Source organism: Indicator indicator, unplaced genomic scaffold (genome assembly GCF_027791375.1).
Source record: "Indicator indicator isolate 239-I01 unplaced genomic scaffold, UM_Iind_1.1 iindUn_scaffold_98, whole genome shotgun sequence".
In the NCBI taxonomy this organism is placed as follows: domain Eukaryota; kingdom Metazoa; phylum Chordata; class Aves; order Piciformes; family Indicatoridae; genus Indicator; species Indicator indicator.
The window spans coordinates 99,476-126,662 of NW_026539214.1; the positions used below are offsets into that span (position 1 = coordinate 99,476).

At 59.6% G+C, this 27,187-nt stretch overlaps 2 protein-coding genes across 2 annotated transcripts in view; one reads left to right on the forward strand and one right to left on the reverse strand.

Annotated features, from left to right (window-relative positions):
* The window catches only part of SEC14L5 (SEC14 like lipid binding 5), a 43,610-nt gene extending 34,525 nt beyond the window's left edge, over nt 1–9,085 (forward strand). Inside the window, exons 10-15 of the mRNA XM_054398733.1 lie at nt 1,303–1,474; nt 2,932–3,066; nt 3,814–3,951; nt 5,925–6,167; nt 7,677–7,855; nt 8,977–9,085. Coding sequence (XP_054254708.1) covers nt 1,303–1,474; nt 2,932–3,066; nt 3,814–3,951; nt 5,925–6,167; nt 7,677–7,855; nt 8,977–9,082 — 973 coding nt within the window. The 3' untranslated portion in view covers nt 9,083–9,085. The remainder of the gene's footprint in view (nt 1–1,302; nt 1,475–2,931; nt 3,067–3,813; nt 3,952–5,924; nt 6,168–7,676; nt 7,856–8,976) is intronic.
* Nucleotides 9,086–13,485: 4,400 nt separating this feature from the next.
* On the reverse strand, nt 13,486–26,556 carry NAGPA (N-acetylglucosamine-1-phosphodiester alpha-N-acetylglucosaminidase). Its single transcript, XM_054398736.1, has 11 exons — nt 26,390–26,556; nt 25,054–25,539; nt 23,503–23,642; nt 22,685–22,793; nt 22,253–22,381; nt 20,096–20,304; nt 18,027–18,074; nt 17,574–17,702; nt 15,727–15,852; nt 15,531–15,591; nt 13,486–13,714 (listed from the first exon to the last, which is right to left on the reverse strand). The coding sequence occupies exons 1-11, from the start codon at nt 26,554–26,556 to the stop codon at nt 13,486–13,488; spliced, it is 1,833 nt and encodes a 610-aa protein (XP_054254711.1).
* Nucleotides 26,557–27,187: the final 631 nt, after the last annotated feature.

A 27,187-nucleotide genomic window follows, 5' to 3' on the forward strand; every position in this document is an offset into this window, starting at 1 on the left:
GGAGAAGACCTTTAAGTTCACCAAGTCCAAGCCTTACCCCAGCACTGCCAGGGCACCACTGAGCCATGGCCCTCAGCACCACAGCTACACAGCTCTGGAACCCCTCCAGCCATGGGGACTGCAGCACTGCCCTGGGCAGCCTGGGCCAGGCCTGGACACCCCTCAAGGGGAAGAAATTGTTCCTCATGGCCAACCTGAACCTCCCCTGGGGCAGCTGGAAGCTGTTTCCTCTTGTCCTGTCAGTTGTTCCTTGGGAGCAGAGCCCAACCCCACCTCACTCCATCCTCCTGTCAGGATGTTATCAGAAGGTCTCCCTCCACCTCCTTTAGTCCAGCAAAGTGGAGATTTAAATGCAGACAAATTCCACAGCTTCACACGAGCCCAGGTCCTGCTCCCTCCTTAAACCTTTTCTGTCCCACTTCAGCTGAAGTTTCTCTTCCTCTCTTGGGGGTTTTCATCCAGATACATCAAGTTCTCTTTTGTTTACACAGGAAACTGTTTCCCAGATTCCACTTCCATTTCAGGTGGGGTTTCGATTTACTCCTAGCAGCAGCCCTGCAAACCTTCACCCTCCTCCACCCCAGCAGCACCTCCTTGTCTTTGGGCTGGGCTGTCTGGCTTTCCTGCAGGCTCCCTGCCTTCAGGCTGCTCTCTTTTCCCTAGTCTGAGGTGATAGAAGGAGAGACAATGGTCTGGAATTGTGCCAGGGGAGGGTTAGGTTGGCAAGGAGGAAAAACTTCTGTGCTGCAAGAGTGGTCAGGGACGGGCACAGGCTGCCTAGGGAGGTGGTGGAGTCCCCATGCCTGGAGGTGTTGCAGAACCCTGTGGCCATGGCCCTTGGGGCAGGGTTTGCTGTCCATGGTGGGGTTGGGTTGCTGTTGGACTGGGTGCTCTGGGAGGACTTTTCCAACCCAAACAATTCCTTGTGGTGAGGCTGGGGAGACACTGGCAGAGGTTGCCCAGGGAGGCTGTGGATGCTCCCTCCCTGGAGGTGTTGCAGGCCAGGCTGGATGAGGCCTTGAGCAAGCTGTGCTGGTGGGAAGTGTCCCTGGCATGGCAGGGGTTGGAGCTGGATGATCTGTGAGGTCTCTTCCAACCTGAGCCATTCCATGCATCTATGAATCTGTGATCCATGTGTCCATGGTGGGACTGGATGCTCCTGGAGGGCTCTTCCACCCCAAGCCATTCTGTGCTGGTCAAAGAGGCTTCACCAGACCCTCTGCAGGGGCTGCTGAAACGTTTTTGTGGACCACAAGCTGTTCAGTGGAGGTCCTGAGAGCCCTTTCCCTGTATTTGCTGCAGGTCCTGGACATGTCTGGTGGACTTGGAAGGGCTGAACATGAGGCACCTCTGGCGGCCTGGAGTCAAGGCCCTGCTCCGGATCATTGAGGTGGTGGAGGACAACTACCCTGAGACCCTGGGCAGGCTGCTGATAGTCAGAGCTCCCAGGGTCTTCCCTGTACTCTGGACTCTGGTGGGTGAGAGCTGCAGGAGCAGAACCTCTTTAGCTGTGCAGAGAGCTGAAGGCTGCAGGCACTGCCAGCTTGGCTTCTTGACACACTTAAGGGGGAAAGCCTCAGGTCTCTTGTGGCTGAGCTCAGGAAGAGGCCACAGCAGCCAAGAAGGGCAGCAGCAGCCTGGCCTGGAGCAGCAGTGGTGTGGCAGCAGGAGCAGGGCAGGGATTGACCCTTGGTACTCAGCACTGGAGAGGCCACAGCTCAAAGCCTGGGGTCAGTTCTGGGCCACTCACTCCAGGAAGAACATTGAGAGGTTGGAGCAGGGCCAGAGAAGGGCAAGAGAGCTGGGGAAGGGTCTGGAGAAGAGGGCTGGGGAGGAGCAGCTGAGGGAGCTGGGGGTGTTGAGCCTGGAGAAGAGGAGGCTGAGGGAGACCTCATTGCTCTCTGCAGCTCCCTGAGAGGAGGCTGGAGCCAGCTGGGGCTTGGGCTCTGCTCCCTAGGCTCAGGGGATAGAAGGAGAGGCAATGGCCTGAAATTGTGCCAGGGGAGGGTTAGGTTGGAGAGGAGGCAAAATGTCTTTGCTGCAAGAGTGGTCAGGGACTGGAAGAGGCTGCCCAGGGAGGTGGTGGAGTCCCCATGCCTGGAGGTGCTCAAGCAGCGTGTGGCCATGGCACTTGTGGCCATGGTTTGGTGGCCATGGTGGTGCTGGGTTGATGGTTGGAGTGGATGCTCTGGGAGGGCTTTCCCAACCCAAACAGCTCTATTGCTGCTCCAGTGCATGCCTGCAGCTCACTGGGGTCTTGTGGCTGTTGGCCACCAGGACAGGCTGTGGGAGCTGCACTGCACTTCCTCATGCAGCAGTGGCAGCCCAGCCTTGGTGCTTGTGGTGTTGTAAAGCCAAAGACTTTGTAACCTTCTGGAGGACACTGCAGAGGAGAGCAATGCAAATGCTTCTGCCTGGTGCCTGCTGATGGCTCTGGCAGTGTGAGAGTCATAGAGCCATAAAACCACTTGGTTGGAAGAGACCTCCAAGATCATCAGCTCCAACCACTGACCAGGAGCATGCTGGTGGAATTTCTTGTGAGGCTCCCATCTGGTGTGGTGACTCTGAGAGGATCTTGGACACATCCCATTTGGCATCCCCCTCTCTGGGGACCTCTTCAGAGCTGGGAAGCTCTGCACTGCTGAGCTGCACTTCAGCTGAGCTGCTCTCCTGCTGCTGAGCTGCACTTCAGCTGAGCTGCTCTCCTGCTGCTGAGCTGCACTTCAGCTGAGCTGCTGTCCTGCTGCTGAGCTGCACTTCAGCTGAGCTGCTCTCCTGCTGCTGAGCTACACTGCTGCTGCTGAGCTACACTTCAGCTGAGCTGCTGCACTGCTGCTGAGCTGCACTGCTGCTGCTGGGGCTGTTGTAAGGTGGTGTCAGCCCTTTCTGTGAGCTCCCTGAGTGATGTCCCCTGTGCCCATCTGGTTGCAGGTCAGTCCCTTCATCAATGACAACACCAGGCAGAAGTTCCTCATTTACAGTGGCAATAACTACCAGGGGCCTGGGGGCCTGGTGGACTACGTGGACAGAGATGTGATCCCAGACTTCCTGGGAGGAGAATGCATGGTGAGACTCCCTCCCTGCAGTGTCCAGGCTTCCTCCTCTTTATCACCCTGGCCCTCCACCAGTCCCTTCTGAAGGCTGGTGACCCCCCAGTTCTAGCTGGTGCCCCCCACTCAGCATGGTGCAGTTAACTTGTGGATGGAACTCATTCTGGTGTGGTGGTGATGGCCTGGAGAAGCTTAAAACCAGCTCTAAGTGAGCTTAGCTAAACCACTGCAGTGCAAGGAAATGGCTGGAGGGCAGCTGGAAGGTGTCACCAGAGAAAGTCTTCACCAGAGGAGATTCCAGGGGCACCTCAGAGCTGCCTGCCAGGACCTGAAGGGATCCTGCAGGAAGGCTGCAGAGAGACTTTTGCTGAGGGGGTCTGGAGCCAGGCCAAGGGGGAATGGTTTGGAGCTGAGGCAGAGCAGGGTTAGAGTGGAGCTGAGGAAGAAGTTGTTGAGTGTGAGGGAGGTGAGAGTCTGGCACAGGCTGCCCAGGGAGGCTGTGGCTGCCTCCTGCCTGGAGGTGTTCAGGGCCAGGCTGGATGAGGCCTTGGGCAGCTGAGTCTGGCTCAGAGGTGTCCCTGCCCATGGCTGGGGGTTGGAGGAGATGAGCTCTGAGCTCCCTTCTGACCTGAGCCACTCTGTGAAACTTAGTCCCAGGTGAATTCTTGTGGCAGCTGAGGGTGGCCTGCCCTGCCTGGCAGGCAGCTGGTGGTGCAGGGGAGTTGGCAGCTGGGGTTGGTGTGACTCTGCCTGACTCTTGCAGTGCACTGTCCCAGAAGGAGGCCTGGTCCCCAAGTCCCTTTACCAAAGGGAGGAGGAGGTGGAGAGCTCCGACCACATCCGCCTCTGGACTGAGACCATCTACCACTCTGCCAGCCTGCTCAGGGGAGCCCCTCACGAGGTACCACACAGCCCTGGGGGCTGAAGCACCTGCTGACATGGGCAAGAGGGTGGGGCTTGGGGCTTGGGCTCTGCTCCCTAGGCTCAGGGGACAGAAAGAGAGGCAATGGCCTGAAAGTGTGCCAGGGGAGGGTTAGGTTGGAGAGGAGGCAAAATGTCTTTGCTGCAAGAGTGGTCAGGGACTGGAAGAGGCTGCCCAGGGAGGTGGTGGAGTCCCCATCCCTGGAGGTGTTGCAGAACCCTGTGGCCATGGCACTTGAGGCCAGGGTTTGGTGTCCATGGTGGGGTTGGGTTGGTGTTGGACTGGATGAGCTTGGAGGCCTTTTCCAACCCAAACAATTCTCTGTTCCTTTTGACAAGGCTGACTGGAATCACAGCCCCACAGCATGGTGGGGTTGGAATGGACCTCTGGAGATCATCCAGTCCAACCCCCCTGCCAGAGCAGGGGCACCCAGGGCAGGGCACACAGGAACACATCCAGAGGGGTCTTGAAAGTCTCCAGAAAAAGAGACTCCACAACCCCTCTGGACAGCCTGCTCCAGGCCTCCAGCACCTGCCCAACAAAGAACCATGAAGGGCTCCCACTGCATGAGCAGGACCTTCTTCCTGAGGCAGTGTGGAAGTCCAGTTCAGCAGTTTGACAGGCAGTGTGTCTTCTCTGGCCTCAGCTTGTGGCAGGTGCAGCCTCTTCCTCCCTCCCTTTTGGGGACATAAAGCTCCCTCAGCTTCCCTGCTACTAACACAGCCTCCATTCTCCAAGGCATAGCTGGGTCAGTGATGGTGGTGGTGTCAGAGGAGCATTCAGATGAGGGTCAGCAGAATGTCCAACACAGCAGCACCTGAGTGTCAGAACAGGTCCCAGCTTCGGAGGTGATGAGGAACTCTTTGGGAGTGCACAGTCAGCTGGAGGTGCCCTTCAGAGACAGAGAATCACAGAAGGACTCCTTGGTGGGTCCTGAATGCTCCACTTGGATCCCACTGAGGTTTTCCTGCAGCTAGTAAATGATGAACAAGGAGCTCTGCCAGAGGGGAGAGGAGGCCTGAGAGTGCCTGAGCAGATCTGGGGAGGCTGCTGCTGCCTGGCAGTGGGAATTGGGCTGTGGCATCCTTGGGAATGCAGACCAAAAGTTGAGCTGAGAGGGGTCCTGCAGCTAGGGAGGAACAACCTCCTGCAGCAGGACAGGGGAGGGAGGGACCTGCAGGGAAGCAGCTCCATGGAGAGGGGCCTGGGAGTGCTGAGGGACAACAAGTTCCCCATGAGGCAGCAATGTGCCCTCAGGGCCAAGAGGGCCAATGGGGTCCTGGGGGGCATGAGGAAGAGTGTGGCCAGCAGGGCAAGGAAGAGTCTCCCCCCACTCTACTCTGTCCTAGGGAGGCCACATCTGGAGTCCTGGGTCCAGTTCTGGGCTCCCCAGTTCAGGAGAGACAGAGAACTGCTGGAGAGAGTCCAGGGGAGGCTGCAGAGCTGCTGAGGGGCCTGGAGCAGCTCTGTGAGCAGCAAAGGCTGAGAGCCCTGGGGCTGAGAGCCTGCAGAAGAGCAGCCCCAGAGGGCAGCTGAGCAATGCTCAGCAAGAGCTAAAGGAGCTGTGGGTAGGGGGCAAGAGGCTGGGGCCAGACTCTGCTCAGTGGTGCCCAGGGCCAGCACAAGGGGCAAGGGGCACAAAGTGGCAGGCAGGAGGTTGGATGTGAGCAGGAGGAGAAAGTTGTTTGGTGTGAGGGTGCTGGAGGGCTGGAGCAGGCTGGCCAGAGAGGTTGTGGAGTGTCCTTGTGTGGAGAGCTTCCAACCCCCCCTGGGCATTGTGCTCCTGGGCATTGTGCTGTGGGTGCCCTGCTGGGGCAGGGCTTGGGCTGGGGGAGCTCCAGAGGTCCCTTCCAGCCCCACCCTGCTGGGGTGCTGTGGGAAGCAAGACTGAAGCATGGGGCCCTAGGGAAGTGCTGGCTGAGGACCTGACTCTTGCTCTGTTCCCTTTGCAGATAGTTGTGGAGATTCTGGAAGGGGAATCTGTCATCACCTGGGACTTTGACATCCTGAAGGGGGATGTGGTCTTCAGCCTCTTCCACTCCAAAAGAGCTCCTGAAGCAGGTCAGAAGGAAGCCCAAGGGCCCAGCAGCTCTGCTGGGGACAACTCTCAGCTGATTGAGAAGAGCTGGGTGCTGGGGGTGGACTACAGCCTGGTGGAGTCCCCTCTGGTGTGCAGGGAGGGGGAGAGCATCCAGGTGAGACCTCTGGGGCCTGGAGTGCATCTGGAGCCCCCAGAGTGGGCTGGGGGTGCAGAGAGGGAGGGCTTGGTGGCTTGGGAAGTCTTGGGTGTAGGAATGGTGGTGGTGGTGGTGGTGGTCTGGGCTCCCTCTGCAAGGAGCTGCTGCTGCAGTTGAAATTTAGGCTGAGGCACTGCAGAAAGAGCCAAAAATCCAGCAGAAAAAGGTCACTGAAGGATTACTACTTCTACTGCTACTGCTGCTGCTGCTGCTGCTGCTGCTGCTGCTGCTGCTACTAAATAAAAATATATAATAAATGCTCTAATGCTATATAATATATAATTAATAACAGCCCAATTAAGTCTGCTCTAGGAATGCCCTCCTGTGTCTGTACTTCTGGATCACATGGGTTTCATAATCATTAGATAGCATTAATGGATTATGAATATTAATTATTCCTTCTCAGTGGAGGTAGCAGCAGCAGGATTCTAGCATGTGGCTCAAGCTTGGGGAATCTGTGACCACTGTGTGCTTCCCAGAGCAGTCAGCTCAGCAGAATCCCAGCAGGGTGGGGCTGGAAGGGACCTCTGGAGCTCCCCCAGCCCAAGCCCTGCTCCAGCAGGGCACCCACAGCACAATGCCCAGGAGCACAATGCCCAGGGGGGGTTGGAAGCTCTCCACACAAGGACACTCCACAACCTCTCTGGCCAGCCTGCTCCAGCCCTCCAGCACCCTCACACCAAACAACTTTCTCCTCCTGCTCACATCCAACCTCCTGCCTGACACTTTGTGCCCCTTGCCCCTTGTGCTGGCCCTGGGCACCACTGAGCAGAGTCTGGCCCCAGCCTCTTGCCCCCTACCCACAGCTCCTTTAGCTCTTGCTGAGCATTGCTCAGCTGCCCTCTGGGGCTGCTCTTCTGCAGGCTCTCAGCCCCAGGGCTCTCAGCCTTTGCTGCTCACAGAGCTGCTCCAGGCCCCTCAGCAGCTCTGCAGCCTCCCCTGGACTCTCTCCAGCACTTCTCTGTCTCTCCTGAACTGCGGAGCCCAAAACTGGCCCCAGGACTCCAGCTGTGGCCTCCCTAGGACAGAGTAGAGTGGGAGGAAGACTCTTCCTTGCCCTGCTGGCCACACTCTTCCTCATGCCCCCCAGGACCCCATTGGCCCTCTTGGCCCTGAGGGCACATTGCTGCCTCATGGGGAACTTGTTGTCCCTCAGCACTCCCAGGCCCCTCTCCATGGAGCTGCTTCCCTGCAGGTCCCTCCCTCCCCTGTCCTGCTGCAGGAGGTTGTTCCTCCCTAGCTGCAGGACCCCTCTCAGCTCAACTTTTGGTCTGCATTCCCAAGGATGCCACAGCCCAATTCCCACTGCCAGGCAGCAGCAGCCTCCCCAGATCTGCTCAGGCACTCTCAGGCCTCCTCTCCCCTCTGGCAGAGCTCCTGGCACCACCCCAGGCAGTATCTTCTCTTCCTGCCTTTGCCAGTCCCCCAGCTGCTGGTGGTCACCTCCTGCCCTCTGCTGTGTCCCAGGGCTCCCATGTCACCCGCTGGCCTGGCTTCTACATCCTGCAGTGGAAGGTGCACAGCCCCCTGCCCTGCTCCAGCAGCAGCCTCCCAAGGGTTGATGATGTCCTGGCCTCCCTGCAAGGCTCCACTCACAGGTGCAAGCTCATCTACTACTATGAAGTGCTGGCATCCAAGGACTTCAGGTAGGGTTTTACTGGGAGACATTTCCTCTCTGACCTGCAGTAGAGCAGCCACAGGAGAGGTCTGAGTGGGAGTTACACATCCAGGTGGGTGCCAGTGACCTCCCCTGCTTGTGCATTTCCTTGGTGATAGCTCAGATGGACACAAACTTGGTGGCATTTTGTGCCAAGAACCTCCTCCAGTGCTGCAGGTGCTGAGAGACCCCTTGGCTGGAGGCCCACAGTGAAGTTGGTGCTTCATGGAATCATGTGGGTTGGCAAAGCCCTTTCAGCTCCTCCAGCCCAACTCTGCCAAGGCTGGGGCTGAGCCATGGCCCTCAGCACCACAGCTCTGCCCCCTGGGAACACCTCCAGGGATGGGGATTCAGTCACCTCCCTGGGCAGCCTGGGCCAGGGCTTGACAACCTTTCCAGTGAGGAAGTTTCTTCTCATGTCCAACCTAAACCTCCCCTGAGGCAACTTGAGGCCATTGCCTCTTGTTCCTAGGGAGCAGAGCCCAAGCCCCAGCTGGCTGCAGCCTCCTCTCAGGAGCTGTAGAGAGCAATGAGGTCTCCCTCAGCCTCCTCTTCTCCAGGCTCAACACCCCCAGCTCCCTCAGCTGCTCCTCCCCAGCCCTCTTCTCCAGACCCTTCCCCAGCTCTCTTGCCCTTCTCTGGACCTGCTCCAGCCCTCAATGTCCTTCTTGCAGTGAGAGCCCAGACCTGACCCCAGCACTCAAGCTGTGCCCTCCCCAGTGCCCAGCCCTGGGGCACAATCCCTGCCCTGCTCCTGCTGCCACCCCATTGCTGCTCCAGGCCAGGCTGCTGCTGCCCTTCTTGCCCACCTGGGCACTCCCTGGCTCCTCTTCAGCTGCTGGCACCCAGCACCCCCAGGCCCTTCTCTGCTGGGCACTTTGCAGCCATTCTGGCCCCAGCCTGGAGCCTTCCTGGGGTTGTTGTGAGCCAAGGGCAGGACCCAGCCCTTGGCCCTGTCTAATGACACAGATATGTAGAGCCCAAGTTGAAACTGATGGGAGCAGAGCAGAGACCCTTCTGCCAGCCTTGGAGTGCCACTTGGTGTGCCTGATGCAGAGGGCTGCCCTCCAGCAGCTCCCTCCTAACTGCCCTCTCTTTGTCCCATCCCAGGGGCTCCATGTCAAGCCTGGAATCTTGCACCAGCGGCTTCTCCCAGCTGAGTGGAGCCACCACATCCTCCAGCCATTCCCAGAGCAGCTCCCACCTTTCCAGATAGCAGGGACACAGCTCCAGCAGGAAGGAGAAATCACTGGGGTGGGTTCCTGGCCACCCCCTGAGCTGCTCTGTGCACCCAACCAAAGAGCCTCCAGGAGCTTCCCCTCCAGGAGCTTCTCCTCCAGGAGCTTCTCCTCCAGGAGCTTCCCCTCCAGGAGCTTCCCCTCCAGGAGCTTCCTCTCCAGGAGCTTCTCCTCCAGGAGCTTCCCCTCCAGGAGCTTCCCCTCCAGGTGCTCCTTCTCCTGCCCACAGGGAGCAGCCCTCTGGACACAGGGAGCTTGTGGGCAGCTGCTGAGAGCTCCAGTGGCAGCCCAAGGACTTGTCTGGGGGCTGCCTGTTTCTGTCACAGCTGGTGGGGGTTGGGGTGAATGCAGGTGGCCTGAACCCCTGTGTGGCCTCCAAAGGGCTGGTTCCAGGCAGTGCTTTCCCTGCAGGAGGTGGCTGGAGCAGGCTGCTCTTGGCTGCTCTGCAGGCCTGGGTTGCTCACCTGTAGCAGCTCTCTGCCTGCCCAGGCTGCCAGCTACAGCCCAGGCAGCCCAGGGGGCAGCTCAGGGGCAGGGACTCAAAGCCAACTGTAAAGAACCTTCCTACAGATAGGATGTCCCAGGAGTCACCTCCAGCTCAACCCTAAAACCTTATCAGATCCCACCAGGACACCAGGAGATGTTTGGGAGGTGGTGTTGGGAAGCCTCTGAGGCACAGAGGGCAAAATGGATTTGTGGAGAGCACAGGGCAGAGGAGCTGCCTGCAGCAGGCAGCAGCTGACCTCTTCCTTTCCCCTCAGGTGTACAAGCAATAATGAGCAGATCTGAGCCCTCCCATCCCAGGGTTGGGGGCTGGATCCAGTTCCCAAGGGCTAAGCAAAGCAATATTTTCTCCCCTGAAGGCACAGCCTTCTGGAACTTGCTTCTCTGAAACCTGAGCTAACTTGAAAACCTTAACCCACCACAGCATGGCTCTGCTGAAGCACATCCTGCAGCCTATTTATTGCAGTGCTAAGCTGCTCTGGACTGGAGTTTTAACTTATTGATCATTTCAGCAATGAGTATTTATTAAACCCAGACCCCTCCTGCTCTTGTTTTCAGTGGGTTGGAAAAGAAGAACTGATGGTCTTCAGCCCCAGGGAAGCTGCTTTGGGTGGAAGCTTTGCCATCTTCCTGGGGCAAGGGCTGCACCCTGGGGAGTGGTTGGGGTAAGGGCTGGGTCTCACCACCTGCTCTGAGCTTTTTGCACTCCAAAGGGATGTTTCTTGGCATTAAGAAGCAAGAGTTGGAGCTCAGGAGTTGTGAGAAGGTGGCAGAGCTTCACCAGGGTGTCACAGCCTGCACTGGGGTGGAAGGGACCCTCCAAGGGCATCCTGTCCAACCCCCTGCAGGCAGCAGGGACACCTCCAGGGACACAGCAAGGCTGAGCTTGAATGGCTCCAGGGATGAGACATCAACCACCTCCCTGGGCAACCTGTGCCAGTGTCTCCCCAGCCTCACTCCAAACAATTTCTTCCTCCTCTCCACTCTCACTCTCCCCTCTCCCAGCTCAAAGCCATTGTCCCTCATCCTGGCACTCCCAGCCCTTGTCCAGAGTCCCTCCCCAGCTCTCCTGGAGCCCTTCAGCTACTGGAAGGTTGCTCTGAGGTCTCCCTGCAGCCTTCTCCAGGCTGCACAGCCCCAACTCTCCCAGCCTGTCCCCACAGGGGAGCTTCTCCAGCCTCTGCTCATCTCTGTGGCCTCCTCTGGACCCTCTCCAGCAGCTCCAGGTCCTTCCTGTGCTGGGGGGGCCCCAGAGCTGGAGGCAGTGCTGCAGGTGGGGTCTGAGCAGAGCAGAGCAGAGGGCAGAATCCCCTCCCTGTGCTGCTGCTCTCCTGCTCTGGCTGCAGCTCAGCACACAGCTGGCTCTGGGCTGCCAGGGACCACTGCTGGCTCCTGGGGACTTTGTCACCAACTGACACCCCCAAGGCCTTCTCCTCCAGGCTGCCCTCAGCCACTCCTCACCCAGCCTGGATCTGTGCTTGGGATTGCCCTGACCCAGCTGCAGGACCTTGCCCTTGGCCTTGTTGTACTTCATGAGGCTGCCTTGTGCCCAGCTCTGCAGCCTGTCCAGGTCCCCATGGATGGATCCCTTCCCTCCAGCTGCCAGCTGAGCCACACAGCTTGGTGCCATCTGCAGACCTGCTGAGGGTGCCCCAATCCCAGTGCCCATGTGGCTGACAAAGATGTTGAACAGCACTGGTCCCAGTACTGACCCCTGAGGGACTCCACTCATCACAGGTCTGCATTTGGACACTGAGCTGCTGACCACAACTCTGTGTGCAGCCCTTGCCCAGCCAGTGGCCTCAAGCCCCTGCTTTTCCCATGTGGTGCCCAGGATGTCACTCAGGACAGGGTCACTTTGCACAAGCCCAGGGAGCTGCCATCAGTTCCCTTCCAGCTTTCCTGCAGCAGCATTCTGGGGGCTTTCAGGCCAGGGATCAGGCAGGCCCCACGCAGCAGCCTGCAGGGCAGCTGGGGGTGGAAAACAAAAAGGCTCCACTGGAGATGCAGTGGGAGAGGGTCAGGGCTGCTGCTGCTGAGCATCAAGAAGCTGAGTTCCAGGCTTTATTCAGCTCCTCTCTCAGGCACAGAAAGCCAGAGGCTGTGCAGGGGGTTTGAAGCCAGCAGCAGCACAGAGAGGACACTGTGTGGGGAGGGAGAGCCCAAGTGCAGGAGGACATCAATGGGGGGCTCAGGAAGGCTCAGCCCCCACTCAGAGGCTGGGTTTCCCCCCATGGCAGCAGACTCAGAGCTGCCTTTTAAAGGCCTTCTGCAAGGATGGGGCCTGGGCAAGTGTCTGAGCTGCAGCACAGCTGCAGGAGCTGCTCACAGACTGGTCCCAGCTGGCTGCCAAGGACAGGGAAGCACCAAGTCACTCATTTGGCTGGGGTGGCAAAGCCCTCTCAGCTCCTCCAGCCCAACCCTGCTCCAACTCTGCCCAGGCTGGGGCTCAGCCATGGCCCTCAGCACCACAGCTCTGCCTCCTGAAAACACCTCCAGGGGTGGGGATTCAGCCACCTCCCTGGGCAGCCTGGGGTCAGGGCTTGAGAACCCTTCCAGCGAGGAAGTTTCTTCTCATGTCCAACCTAAACCTCCCCTGGGACAGCTTGAGGCCATTGCCTCTTGTCCTGTCCCTTGTTCCTTGGGAGCAGAGCCCAAGCCCCAGCTGGCTCCAGCCTCCTCTCAGGGAGCTGCAGAGAGCAATGAGGTCTCCCTCAGCCTCCTCTTCTCCAGGCTCAACACCCCCAGCTCCCTCAGCTGCTCCTCCCCAGCCCTCTTCTCCAGACCCTTCCCCAGCTCTCTTGCCCTTCTCTGGACCTGCTCCAGCCCTCAATGTCCTTCTTGGCAGTGAGAGCCCAGACCTGACCCCAGCACTCAAGCTGTGCCCTCCCCAGTGCCCAGCCCAGGGGCACAATCCCTGCCCTGCTCCTGCTGCCACCCCATTGCTGCTCCAGGCCAGGCTGCTGCTGCCCTTCTTGCCCACCTGGGCAGCCCCTGGCTCATCTTCAGCTTGCCAAGTGAGGGCCACCCCATGCTCTGTCCTGCTGGCCCAGGGCTGATCTGGCTGGGCTTGGGCAAGGCCCATCCCGCATCCCAGCTCTGCCACACCAACCTGTGCCAGGCTGCTGCCAGCTCTTCCCTTCACAGGTGGGACAGCCCCAGGGGCAGGCCCTTGCTGCCCACCCATGGCTGCAGCTGCAGGGGCTGTGAGAGAACACAAGGATGACATTTTGAAACTGGAAAGGCTTTTTATGTTGCTGCAAGGACCTCCCCACACCCCTCCTGCACTGCCCCTAGCACTGAGGAGTCGCTAGGAAGGCTCTGGCCCTGCCCTCAGCACTGAAGGAAGGAGCAGGGAAGCCCCAGCCCTGTATGCCAGCCTCTGAGCCTCCCAGCATGCCCAGGATCAGGGGTGCTGTGGGTTCCCTGCCAGCTGCCCCTGCCTCAGTGCTTGACAATCATCAGTTCCCAGGGTCCTGCTAAAACTCTGAGTGGCCAGACACTGGGAGACTACAACAGCCTTCAGCCAGCTGCCTGAGCTCCAGCTTTCTGCTAGAGAATTATCTTGCAGCTCAGGTGAGGAAGGACCTTCCTGAGGTGCCCGTGGCTCACACTCCCCCCCCTGCACAGGGGGCAGCTGCCCACTGCCTCCCAGCTGCAGCACTGCAGCTCCCCTCTCCCACCCCTGGGAGTGGAAGCTGCCCCAGGGCTGCAGCCCCACAGCCTCCCCTGGCAGCTGATCAGAGTCGCAGAGCAGCAGGGCAGGGAGGAGAGGAAGCAGCCAGGCTCCCAGCAGGGCTGGGCCAGGGAGCTGCTGGTGTGGGTGGGTCAGCAGCTGTGCAGTGCAGCAGGCAGAGCTGGGTGGCAGCTGCAGAGCTCAGCCTGGGCTCTGGAGCAGGGCCTGGCTCTGGTCCTGGGCGTCCTCAGGCTCGCAGGCAGCAGCGGTGCAGGCCTGGCCGGCGCCGTTCAGCTCCCACAGCGGTTGGTACAGGTAGGGCCCAGGCTGCTGCCGCCCTGCCCTGGCCTGCAGCACCTGCCCCACGTTGCACAGGGCACTCAGCAGCAGCAGCAGGGCCAGCACACAGCTCAGGGACAGCCAGGCTGCTCTGTCAGGCAAGAGAAATCCAAGTGAGCAACAGCTCTGCACCTCCTGGCACAGGAGCCCAGGCTGCAGACCATGGAACCACCCAGAGGCTGGGCTGGAAAGGACCTTTGGAGCTCCTCCAGTCCAGCCCTGCAGCCAGCAGGGACAGCTGCAGCCAGAGCAGGCTGCTCCCAGCCCCAACCAACCTGCCCTGCACTGCTGCCAGCCATGGGGCAGCTCCCACCTCTCTGGGCAGCCTGGGCCAGGCTCTCCCCACCCTCACTGCCAAACATTTCTCCCTTCTCTCCACTCTCAATCTCCCTCTTTCACTTCCAGCCATCCCCCCTTGGCCTGTCCCAACAGGCCCTGAGACAAACTCTGTCCCCAGCTTTCTTCTGTCCCCTTGAAGCACTGCAAGGCCACCAGAAGGTCTCCCTGGAGCCTTCTCCTCTCCAGGCTGCACAACCCCAACTCTCCCAGCCTGGCCTCCCAGCAGAGGGCTTCCACCCTGCCAGCACTGCTGTGGCCTCCTCTGGCCTGGCTGAAGAGGGTCCAAGTCATCCTTGTGACCTGCTGTGCTGCACTGACTCCAGCTTCAGCACCATGGGAGGAGCTGTGCTCTGCTGTCACAGCTGCCCTGCTCTGGCTGCTGCACACTCAGTGGGCAGGGGAGAGTTGGGGTTGTTCAGCCTGGAGAAGAGAAGGCTGCAGGGAGACCTCAGAGCTACCTTCCAGTAGCTGAAGGGGCTCCAGGAGAGCTGGGGAGGGACTTTGGAGAAGGGCTGGGAGTGCCAGGATGAGGGACAATGGCTTTGAGCTGTGAGAGGGGAGAGTGAGAGTGGAGAGGAGGAAGAAATTGTTTGGAGTGAGGGTGGGTCTCGAGACACTGGCACAGGTTGCCCAGGGAGGCTGTGGCTGCCTCCTGCCTGGAGGTGTTCAAGGCCAGGCTGGATGAGGCCTTGAGCAGCCTGGGCTGGTGGGAGGTGTCCCTGCCCGTGGCAGGGGTTGGAGCTGGATGACCTTTAAGGTCCCTTCCAACCCAACCCATTCTGTGAATCTATAAACTGTGAGCTGCAGAACCCCAGGCTCAGTGTGGTCACTGAGGGGGCTCCAGCTCAGCACAGGTCCCACCATGAAGTTTTTAGCACTTCCCTGCTCTGCAGGAGGGCTGTAGGTGACACCTGCAGTCAGAACACAGACACTGTGCACTCTGAAGCAGCTCAAAGCTTTACTGACACTGCCCTGACACCCAGCAGGTGGTGAGAAGAGCAGCAGCTGGCATGGGCTTGGTGTGTGTACATAGACATGGATGAATCCCAGCATCATGGAATGGCTTGGGCTGGAAAAGGCCTCCAAGCACACCCAGTCCAACATCAGCCCAACCCCACCATGGCCACCAAACCCTGGCCCCAAGTGCCATGGCCACAGGGTTCTGGAACACCTCCAGGGATGGGGACTCCACCACCTCCCTGGGCAGCCTCTTCCAGGCCCTGACCACTCTTGCAGCAAAGACATTTTGCCTCCTCTCCAACCTAACCCTCCCCTGGCACAATTTCAGGCCATTGCCTCTCCTTCTATCCCCTGAGCCTAGGGAGCAGAGCCCAAGCCCCAGCTGGCTCCAGCCTCCTCTCAGGGAGCTGCAGAGAGCAATGAGGTCTCCCTCAGCCTCCTCTTCTCCAGGCTCAACACCCCCAGCTCCCTCAGCTGCTCCTCCCCAGCCCTCTTCTCCAGACCCTTCCCCAGCTCTCTTGCCCTCCTATGATGAGCACCCCACAGACACCATCAGCCCCCCCAGGCACCACCAGCACCCCAGAGCAGGATGAGCTCCTCACACTTACTCTGACAGGGATGATCTGTCTTTGCTCCTTGCTGCCTTCTGGGAAGCCAAACACCTCCCAGCTGGAAAACAGAGAGAGGAATGTGGGGAGGGAGGTAGCTGAGGGAAGCTGATGGGCAGCCAGAGCTGCCAGCTCCACGCCCAGAAGGTTGTGCTCCTCCAGCTTCCCTTCCAAGCCCCCCCTGCAGCAGAGGTACCTTTGGTGAGCTGCTCCTGCAGCTGGTGGGTGAGGTTGCAGCTGCCTGTCTGAGGGTGGCAGGGACACGAGTGGGCACAGTCACACTGCTGCTGGCAGCCTGGCCCATACCAGCCCAAGGGGCACTCTGGGGGATGGAGCACAAAGAGGTTGGTCACTGTCCAAGCAAGCCTCAGGCCAGCTGCCCTGCAAGCACCAGCTCTGAGCTGACTGCTCTCAGTCCATGCCAAGAAGGTTTGTGGGGTTGGGAACAAAGCATCACCACTGTGAGCACCACAGCACCATGGCATGGGCAGGAAGAGACCTTCCAGACCATTGAGTCCAACCATGAACCAGGGCACCAGAGAACCATGGCCCTCAGCACCACAGCTGCACAGCTCTGAAACCCCTCCAGGGATGGGGACTCCACCACTGCCCGGGCCAGGCCTTGACAACCCTCAAGGGGCAGAAATTGTCCCTCATGGCCAACCTAAACGTCCCCTGGGGCACCTTGAGGCCATGCACACAGGCAGCTCACAGCCATGCTGTAATTAGCTTGTCCTGTCACCAGAGTGGGCTGGAGTCAGGCACAGAGCCCTTGAGCACACAAGAGAAGTGGAAGACAGCCCAGAGCAGCACTGGCTCTGGCAGCTGTGTCCAGCTGGAGTTTGAGGGTCACAAGCCAGGAAGGCCCTTAGGAACATCTCACACTCACTGACTTGGATCATCCCATGGAAGGCTCCAGGCTGGGGGCAGAGTGACTGCAAAGTGCCCAGCAGAGAAGGGCCTGGGGGTGCTGGGTGCCAGCAGCTGAAGAGGAGCCAGGGAGTGCCCAGGTGGGCAAGAAGGGCAGCAGCAGCCTGGCCTGGAGCAGCAATGGGGTGGCAGCAGGAGCAGGGCAGGGATTGTGCCCCTGGGCTGGGCACTGGGGAGGGCACAGCTTGAGTGCTGGGGTCAGGTCTGGGCTCTCACTGCAAGAAGGACATTGAGGAGCTGGAGCAGGTCCAGAGAAGGGCAAGAGAGCTGGGGAAGGGTCTGGAGAAGAGGGCTGGGGAGGAGCAGCTGAGGGAGCTGGGGGTGTTGAGCCTGGAGAAGAGGAGGCTGAGGGAGACCTCATTGCTCTCTGCAGCTCCCTGAGAGGAGGCTGGAGCCAGCTGGGGCTTGGGCTCTGCTCCCAAGGAACAAGGGACAGGATGAGAGGCAATGGCCTCAAGGTACCCCAGAGCAGGTTTAAGTTGGACATAGAATCATAGAATCATAGAATCAGTCAGGGTTGGAAGGGATCACAAGGATATCTAGTTCCAACCCCCCTGCCATGGGCAGGGACACCTCACACTGGATCATGAGGAACAATTTCTTCCCCTTGAGGGTTGTGCAGGCCTGGCCCAGGCTGCCCAGGGCAGTGGTGGAGTTCCCCACGCCTGGAGGGGTTTCCAAGTGGCAGAGCTGTGGTGCTGAGGGCCATGGCTTAGCAGCAGCCTTGGCAGTGTTGGGCTGAGGCTTGGACTGGATGAGCTTAAAGCTCCCCAAGCAGTTCCATGACTCTGTCAGCCCAGCTCAGGCAGGGGCAGGGCCTGGTCCAACACCCTGCAGTGAAAGATGTCCAAGTGTTGCTGGTCTCCACTCCAGCTTTGGGGGAACCCTGCAGCTCCTCTGGGACACGGAGGATCCCACATTTTCCCTCTGCTGGAGCAAACTCCTTCCCCTCTGCTCCCCACTTTGGGCAGGCCAGGCCAGCCCTAAGAGCTGCCAGGTTACACTGCAGCTGTGCAGTGCCAGCCTGAGCCTGCCTGGCAGCCCTCACACTTGCTGCCATGACAAGAGATGGCTCAGAAGGGACCCAAAAGCTGCCCCCAGAGCAGCCCTTACCGTGCTCACAGCTGGTGCCATGGTACCCAGGTGGGCAGGAGCAGGCCCCATGCACAGGCTCACAGGAGCCTCCATTCTGGCACTGGCACTGCTGCCTGCAGGCCTCCCCGAAGGAGCCACTGGGACAAGCTGCAGGAGACAAGCAGAGATCTCCTCAGGACCCTGACTGCAGGGGGAAGAGATCCCACCCCACACTGGCACCCAGGGACAGCCCTGGGCACAAGGTGCTGAGGGCTGCCCAGGGGAGCTGCACCTTGAGCCAGCAGCAAGGGCTCCAAGAGCTTCACTCCAGCCCTGCTCAGGCTGCAGGTAAGCTCCCAGGGGCAGCCAGGGAAGCACAGGGAGCAGCTTCTGCCTTCACTGCTGCCTCCTGGGCAGCCAGCCAGCCCTGTCAGCTGTCCTCACACTGTCCCCGTGCTGGCTATGAAGGAGTGGAGTGGAAGTCATCCTTACCTTCAGTGCAGTTGCTGCCAGTCCAGCCAGCATCACACAGGCACCCAGCTGTGCAAAGACACACAGAGCATTGACCACAGCACAGCAGGGCACTCACCAGCAGCAGCCCTGCTTGGGCTGCTCCCTTCAGAGAATCCCAGAATGGGCTGGGCTGGAAGGGACCTGCAAGATCATCCAGTGCCAACCCCCTGCCATGGGCAGGGACACCTCCCACCAGCACAGCTTGCTCAGGGCCTCATCCAGCCTGGCCTGCAACACCTCCAGGGAGGAGCTGTCCACAACCTCCCCAGGCAACCTGTGCCAGTGTCTCAGCACCCTCACAGCACAGAGCTCCTCCCTAATATCAAACCTAAACCTCCCCTGCTCTGCTTTCAAACCATTTTCTAGCTGTGCCTTCCACACCAAATGAACAACCCAAAATTCAGAGGAGACCTTGAAGCTTCACAAACTTTTCCTAAAACTGAGCCCTGCCTGCAGCTGAGGAGCCAGGGAACTGCACAACCACTGCAGACAGAAGGGCAAACACTCTCCTCAACACTGCTCCTTTCAGCCCTACCCTTCCCAGCACCAGTTCCTGAAGAGCAGAGCTCTGCTTTGGCTCCATTTCATAACCTTCCCTCCCAGGAGGACCACAGAAGAGTCCTCAACTCTACACCCACCACAGCTGCCAGACAGTGCAGACCCTCCTGGAGCTGCAGGGACTGACTCTGGGTCAAGCCCTGCACCCCCTGAGCTCTGCCCAGTGGCTTCCCTGGTGCAAAGCTGGCTGTGAGGTGAGGCAGGAGAGCAGCAGCTGAGGGCTGTGTTGTGGCAGTGCCCAGGGTCAAAAGGAGCTGTGAAAGAGGAGCAGCTGCACACTGGGGAAAATCATGGATCAGGAGTAAAGAGGGAACAGGAATGGAGGGGGCAGAGGCCAGCTGCTGTCAGAGAGGTGCTCACACATTGCCCTGACCAGCAGACCAGGAGCACAAACCCAGAGGGCAGAAAGGGAAACTGAGGCATGCAGGGGGAACTCAAGTCCCATCACACATCCAGGTCTGAGTCCCAGTCTAGCCCTGCTGCTGTCTCCCAAGGGCAGTGTGCTCTGATCACCTCCACTGCTGCTCCACAGCACAGAGAGAAGGAGGAGAAGGCAAAGCAAGGGAGGCCATCAGCACCAGCTGGCTTCCAGAGGCAGGGCACAGTCACCCAGAACCTGCCCCCCTCCAAGTGCTGCTTTTTGCAGGGAAGGAGGCAGCTGCTGGTGCCAGTTCATGTGAGCTCTGCTCCTGCACAGCAGACAACAAGATGCCCAGGAGCCAGCAGTGTGCCCTCAGGGCCAAGAAGGTCAATGGCATCCTGGGCTGCATCAAGAGCATGGCCAGCAGGGCGAGAGGTTCTCTTCCTTCTCTACTCTGCCCTGGTGAAACCTCACCTGGAGAACTGGGTCCAGTTCTGGGCTCCCCAGGTCAAGAAAGACAAAGAATGACTGGGGAGAGTCCAGCACAGGGCCACTGAGATGCTGAGGGCACTGCAACAGTTCTGAGGAGACACTGAGGGCGCTGGAGCTGGGGCTGGGCAGCTTGCAAAAGAGGAGGCTGAGAAGGGTCTTGAGAATGCTTGCAGATATCTGAGGGGTGGGTGTCAGGAGGCTGGGGCCAGACTCTGCTCAGTGGTGCCCAGGGCCAGCACAAGGGGCAAGGGGCACAAAGTGGCAGGCAGGAGGTTGGATGTGAGCAGGAGGAGAAAGTTGTTTGGTGTGAGGGTGCTGGAGGGCTGGAGCAGGCTGCCCAGAGAGGTTGTGGAGTGTCCTTGTGTGGAGAGCTTCCAACCCCCCCTGGGCATTGTGCTCCTGGGCATTGTGCTGTGGATGCCCTGCTGGAGCAGGGCTTGGGCTGGGTGAGTTCCAGAGGTCCCTTCCAACCCCTACCATTCTGTGATTCACCCCAGAGTGGGAAAGTGCTCTGTGGAGCACCAGGCCTGCAGGCAGTGATGCACTGAGGTCCCTCCAGCTGCCTAGCAGGCAGGAAGGCAACATCCCCCCAAGAGCCACCCCGGGGCAGCTCCCCTGCCCTGAGGCAGTGACTCACCTTCGGTGCAGGCTCCGTGCAGGCTGCAGTTGGCAGGGCCACAGTCCAGGACGTCACAGGCTGGCCCCGTCCAGAAGGGCCCCGAGCAGCGGCAGTGTCCCTGCAGGCAGTGGCCGTGGCCGCTGCAGTCGCGGGGCCGGCAGGGGGCGTGGTGCACACAGAGCACGGTGGAGATACGGCGGGGACAGCGCCACCTGCTGTCAAACGAGCTGCGGCACAGCGGCACCGCGGCACCGTCAGGGCGCGAACCGCTCTGCGCTGCCCGGCGGAACCCACAGGCGGCCAGCTCGAGCCAGGCCAGTGAGCAAGGGCATGAATAAACGCAGAGATTCACAGAATGCTTGGAAGGGACCTGAAGGATCATACAGTGCCAACCCCTGCCATGGGCAGGGACACCTCCCACCAGCACAGGCTGCTCAGGACCTCATCCAGCCTGGCCTTGAAATGCCCATGGAGGAGTCATCCACAGCCTCCCTGGGCAACCTGTGCCAGTGTCTCCCCAGCCTCACTGCAAAGAATTTCTTCCTCCTCTTCACTCTCACTCTCCCCTCTCCCAGCTCAAAGCCATTGTCCCTCGTCCTGGCACTCCCAACCCTTGTCCAAAGTCCCTCCCCAGCTCTCCTGGAGCCCCTTCAGCTACTGCAAGGCTGCTCTAAGGTCTCCCTGCAGCCTTCTCTTCTCCAGGCTGCACAGCCCCAACTCTCCCAGCCTGTCCCCACAGGGGAGCTTCTCCAGCCCTCTGAGCATCTTTATGGCTTCCTCTGTCCCTCTCCAGCAGCTCCAGGTCCTTCCTGTGCTGGGGGCCCCAGAGCTGGAGGCAGTGCTGCAGGTGGGGTCTGAGCAGAGCAGAGCAGAGGGGCAGAATCCCCTCCCTGTGCTGCTGCTCTCCCTGCTCTGGATGCAGCTCAGCACACAGCTGGCTCTGGGCTGCCAGGGACCATTGCATCTGGACATCAAACTAGACTGGGTCAACTCCTGCTGGTCAGGAGTCATTTCAACCATGGAATTGCAACCAAAGCCTCACCTTAAGCAGTCCCAGCTTCCCTGCTGTTGGTGTTCAACACATCTTTTCCTGACTATCAGCCTCCTTGCTATGAGGGATGTCACTCAGTGACAGCAGCACTGGCTCTCAACTGTCACTCCCTTCATGTTTACCATCAGAAATTACTGAAAACCAGACATTAAAGTGAAATATTCTTCAGGCTCCCTCACATGAAGCAGGGCAGGGTCTCCAAGTCTGAGTTGCTCTTCCTAGAGAGGTGATTGTCCCTCTCTACTCAGCACTGGGGAGGCCACAGCTCAAATGCTAGGCTCAGTTCTGGGCTCCTCATTGCAAGAAGGACATTGAGGGCTGGAGCAGGTCCAGAGAAGGGCAAGAGAGCTGGGGAAGGGTCTGGAGAAGAGGGCTGGGGAGGAGCAGCTGAGGGAGCTGGGGGTGTTGAGCCTGGAGAAGAGGAGGCTGAGGGAGACCTCATTGCTCTCTGCAGCTCCCTGAGAGGAGGCTGCAGCCAGCTGGGGCTTGGGCTCTGCTCCCTAGGAACAAGGAACAGGACAAGAGGAAACAGCCTGAAGTTGCCCCAGGGCAGGTTCAGGTTGGCCATGAGGAACAATTTCTTCCCCTTGAGGGGTGTCCAGGCCTGGCCCAGGCTGCCCAGGGCAGTGCTGCAGTCCCCATGCCTGGAGGGGTTCCAGAGCTGTGTGGATGTGGTGCTGAGGGCCATGGCTCAGTGGTGTTCTGGCAGTGCTGGGGTAAGGCTTGGACTGGATGACCTTAAAGACCTCTCCCAGCCTAACCCATCCCATGATCCCAGGATAAAAAGCTGCTGACAGATCTCTGCTAATTCCTGTGAATCTGCAGTTCAGAATCCCCCAGCCCAGGAGCTGTTTCCTCATCCTATTCCCACATCAGGCCACTCAGCCATGTCCAACAGCTCTGCTGCAGGGCTCAAAGCTGCTCAGCTTTAATCCTGCATGACCGAGAGGGAAAAATATGCAGGCAGTAAGGAGCTTTGCAGTTCTGAACCTCACTCAGAAGCTGTCCCTTGCCCTTCCATGGTGATCTCTGGGCAATGCAAGGTTGCCAGGCAGAGCAGAGGGGTAGGCCTGAGAGCTGCACAGTTGCTGCTGCAGCCCTGGGTATGTGCCACCAGCGCCTACCAGTGCTCAGAGGGGTAGCTTGCGAGGGTCCCATTCAAGACCAGGGTTGCAGAGCCTCCACCATCCAGGTTGATAGCATTGATGATTCCCTGCTGCTTCAGAAAGTCAGCCAGCTCCCACAGGTTCACCCTGCAAAAGCAAAGCTGCTCATTTCTCACTTGTTTTGGTTGATTGCAGTGGAGGTGCTGCACTGGGAGCTCAGTCCCTCTCCCTGGAGAAGAGGGAAGCTCTCTCACCCCAGGTATGGTTGCCTGGAGGCTGCCTTGGCCTTCCCTGGCCCTGCCAAAAAGACATCAAACAGCAGTGCCTTCAACTGCCCTCCTGAGCTCTGAAGTCTCTGCCTTACAACATGTGGCTGGCAGCTGCTGAGTCCCCCCAGCTGCACTGAGAGTATATCTTTGCCCCAAGACCTCACCAGGACCCCGGCCTTACCCTCTGGATTCTGTCTGTCCATCCACATGGACCAAGACCAGCTGCCCCTGCCTGTCATGTCCAACTGCAGTCCTGGCTGAGATCACATTGATGAACTTGTCAAAGGTTCCTGTGGAGGAGAGGCAGCAAACCACACAGCAGCTGGGTGACAGGACTGGTGGTGAGACATCTGTCTGCAAAGCAGCTCCCAGCAAGGAGCTCATCTGAAGGAAAATACAAGAACACAGCCCAGGCTCCACTTGTTCACCCCCAGCCCCTCTCCAGAACTACAATGGTTAAGTTTCTGCCTGACATGGGGACAGGGAAGGGCATTCACAAGCCCTCAGATTTACACTGCTGCAAGAAGCATCTCCTTGGAGTTCCTCTGGACAAGCACTAACACCACTTACCATGGAATCACAGAATGGTCTGGGCTGGAAGGGACCTCCAAAGCTCATCCAGTCCAATCCCTCTGCACTCAGCAGGGACATCCTCCCCTAGATCAGGTTGCCCAGAGCCCTGTCCAGCCTCACCTTGAATATCTCCAGGGATGGGGCCTCAACCACCTCCCACCTTCCCAGCCAGCTGTGCCACCACTCTTTGGAGCTCTCAGCAACTTCTGCTGAGCAGCCCTGAAGAGGTGAGTGCAGCCTCATCTTGCAGGCAGCCAACTTCTGGTACTGTCCTGGCTGCAGGCTCAGGGAAAAGCAGTCCAGAAGAAATTTGGACCTTACATGTGAGTGGCAAACTGCAACTAAGACAACCCAGTTTCCACTGCTCCCCACTCCTTCCAGCAGCCCCATCAGGAGGACAATCTCCAGCCAGGCTGCAGTGTTTACCTGTGGTCTGAACATCCCCACACTCAGCTGTCTGACTCTGGCTGATGTACACTTCTCCATCTCTGAGCAGCCAGACCACGCCGCTCACCAGCTGCACAAAAGGGTTTGCTTCATCCAGGACATCCTCCTCAGACAGGTAACTAGGACAGAGACCAGGAGGGGTTATCCACAGTCACAGCAGTGGCATGGGAAAGCCTCTTCTCCTGCTCCAGAAGCAGGCTCCAGAAGCAGGGAGCAAGTAGAAGGTGGCAGGATGAAGGCTACTGCACCTAAACTAGAGGCCAAGCAGTGCAAAGCATCACTTCAGCAGCCAGGGTGCAGCCTGCTCTCCACTGTTCTACACAAAACCTGTTCACAGAATCACAGACTGGGTTGGGTTGGAAGGGACTCCAAAGCTCATCCAGCTCCAACCCCCTGCCATGGGCAGGGACACCTCCCACCAGCACAGCTTGCTCAAGGCCTCATCCAGCCTGGCCTTCAACACCTCCAGGGAGGAGGCAGCCACAGCCTCCCTGGGCAACCTGTGCCAGTGTCTCCCTACCCTCACTGCAAAGAATTTCTTCCTATTGGCCGTCCCAGGCCACTGTGCACAAAACAACTCCTGCCAAGGCTGTGGCCAGTGGACCTGAGGCAGGAAAATAAGGGCAGAAAGCATCTGTCAGGACACAAGGGCAGAACCACTGCTGAACACTCAGGGATCTGTAAAGCAGCTGCAACACCTCACTGCCTGTCAGCTACAACATTGACACCAAACAGCTTCTGAGAGGGATTCCAGCAACAGCATCCACTCTACCTGCAGCTGCACTGAGAGGAACCCACTGCTGGAGATGGGCTGGAGCCCCTCTGCTGTGAGGCTAGGCTGGGAGAGTTGGGGTTATTCAGCCTCAGAAGGCTCCAGGGAGACCTTCTGGTGGCCTTGCAGTGCTTCAAGAGGCCAGAAGGAAGCTGGGGACAGAGTTTTTCTCAGGGCCTGTTGGGACAGGCCAAGGGGGGATGGTTGGAAGTGAAAGAGGGAGATTGAGAGTGGAGAGAAGGGAGAAATGTTTGGCAGTGAGGGTGGGGAGAGCCTGGCCCAGGCTGCCCAGAGAGGTGAGAGCTGCCCCAGTGCAGGTCAGGCTGTTTGGAGCTCTGATCTAAATGTTCCTGTCCATGACAGTGGGGTTGGACTGGATGAGCTTTAGAGGTCCCTTCCAACCCCAGTGTGTCTGTGCTGTAGACAGAGTCATGCAGCCCACTCTGCCTCTCCTCCCTAGGGAGCACACAGACCTCTCTTCCTTATCCCACAATCAAGTGTCCTTGTTGCATGTTGGGAGAGGGGGCCCATGAACCTAAGCAGCTGGAGATCAGAGTAACTTATCCAGCTTCTCCTCACCCTAGGCCAAACAGCCAAAGGCCAGAGAGCTTAGCTGGGTACCCACAGCACAGCCCCGATTCCAGCACTCAAAGTGTGCTCCTGCTCTAACTGGGAGAGGCCAAGGCAGTGCTGGGCAGTGCCTCCTTGCCTCAGTGACGCCCAGCAGGAGCCCTCTCCAAGCAAGCCCCAGCCCTTACCCGAACACCATGGTGCCATCCTTCCGGATGCCAAACTGAGCGTTCTGCAGGCCTCCAGAGTTCCTCACCAGCCTCCCATCGCTCACCACGTTCCCCAGACACTCTCCAGTCTCCATGTCAAAGTAGCCACCGTTCTGGGCCACCAGGCACCCGCCAAGCTTCGCCGTCTCTTCCACGGTGGCCCTGCGGTGAGCCTGGCAGCCTCCCTCACCACCCGGCTCCAGCACGGAGAAGGTCCTCAGGGGGTCCCTGACGAAGGTGAAGTGGCCATAGATCACCTTGCGGTCCTCCCCCACCGAGGGAATGTAAGAGACAAAGGTCCTGGTGGTGGCCACGGGGCCGGCAGTGCTGCTGTCGCTGAGCCACGCCTCGTGAGTGACGTTGCCGTAGCGGAGGGGCTGGCAGCCCCTGACCTGCGAGTGGCTCTGCCGAGGGCCGTGCCGGGAGGGGAAGTAGGGCTGCAGCAGAGGGTCGCTGGGGGGGCTCCTGCAAGGAGAAGACCCGGTTGCCCTGTGGCTACCTTCATAGAATCACAGAATTGGTTTGGTTCGCAAAGATCTTTAAGATCGAGTTCAACCATTCCCCAACTCTGCCCAGGCTGGGGCTCAGCCATGGCCCTCAGCACCACAGCTCTGCCCTGGGAAACACCTCCAGGGGTGGGGATTCAGTCACCCCCCTGGGCAGCCTGGGACAGGCTTTGAGAACCCTTCCAGTGAAGAAGTTTCTTCTCATGTCCAACCTAAACCTGCCCTGGAGCAGCTTGAGGCCATTGCCTCTTGTCCTGTCCCTTGTTCCCTGGAGCAGAGCCCAAGCCCCAGCTGGCTCCAGCCTCCTCTCAGGGAGCTGCAGAGAGCAATGAGGTCTCCCTCAGCCTCCTCTTCTCCAGGCTCAACACCCCCAGCTCCCTCAGCTGCTCCTCCCCAGCCCTCTTCTCCAGACACTTCCCCAGCTCTCTTGCGCTTCTCTGGCCCTGCTCCAGCCTCTCAATATCCGTCTTGACTTTCTTGCCCGGGCAGAGTAACCCTGTGTGGAGGGTCCAGAAGTGCCGGGGGCGGCGGGGGGGAGGTCCCCCTGGGGAAGGCCTCATGGCCAGCCCGGGCCCTGCTTCTCCCCTGTCCTCGGGGCGTCCCCGATGCTGCTGCAACCTGCCCCGCTGTAATGGGTGCTCTCCACCTTAGTACCCGCACCACCAAGCGGACCTCAGGGCATCGGCTCGGCAGCTCTTGGCCAGAGCACAAGACGTGGGATCAGAGCTACCGGCGGGAATGGACTCGGTACCGGGAACGACCGGGCCGGGCCGGGCCGGTTTTGTCCCGGACCACGCATGGACACTCACCCGGCGCCGCGCGCCGCCTGCAGCCAGCCGAACGCCGCCAGTGCGGCTGCCAGCACCGCTCGGGCGCCCAGCGCCGCCCGCCCTGCCGGCAGCGGCAGCGGCAGCAGCAGCGGCACCGGCGGCCACCGCCTCCCGCTGCCCCCGCCCGCAGCCCTGCAGGCCGCCATCTTGGAGCGCTCTCAGCAGCCGGCAGCGCGCCCTCTACCGGCCGGCGGCGACACCCCCAGCGCCTCGGGCCCCTTCCCGCCGTTTTCAGCAGTCCCTCCGAGGGGAAGCGCTGCCGGGCGCTGGCCCGGTGTGTGGTGAGGCTACGGCTGGGCTCGGAGCGCCAGAAAGTCATCGAGGAGCTGGAGCAGGGCCAGAGAAGGGCAAGAGAGCTGGGGAAGGGTCTGGAGAAGAGGGCTGGGGAGGAGCAGCTGAGGGAGCTGGGGGTGTTGAGCCTGGAGAAGAGGAGGCTGAGGGAGACCTCATTGCTCTCTGCAGCTCCCTGAGAGGAGGCTGGAGCCAGCTGGGGCTTGGGCTCTGCTCCCTAGGCTCAGGGGATAGAAGGAGAGGCAATGGCCTGAAAGTGTGCCAGGGGAGGGTTAGGTTGGAGAGGAGGCAAAATGTCTTTGTTGCAAGAGTGGTCAGGGACTGGCACAGGCTGCCCAGGGAGGTGTTCCAGAACCCTGTGGCCATGGCCCTTGGGGCCAGGGTTTGGTGTCCATGGTGGGGTTGGGTTGATGTTGGACAGGATGAGCTTTGGAGGCCTTTTCCAACCCAAACAATTCTACGATTCTGTGATTTCTCACTGGAAAT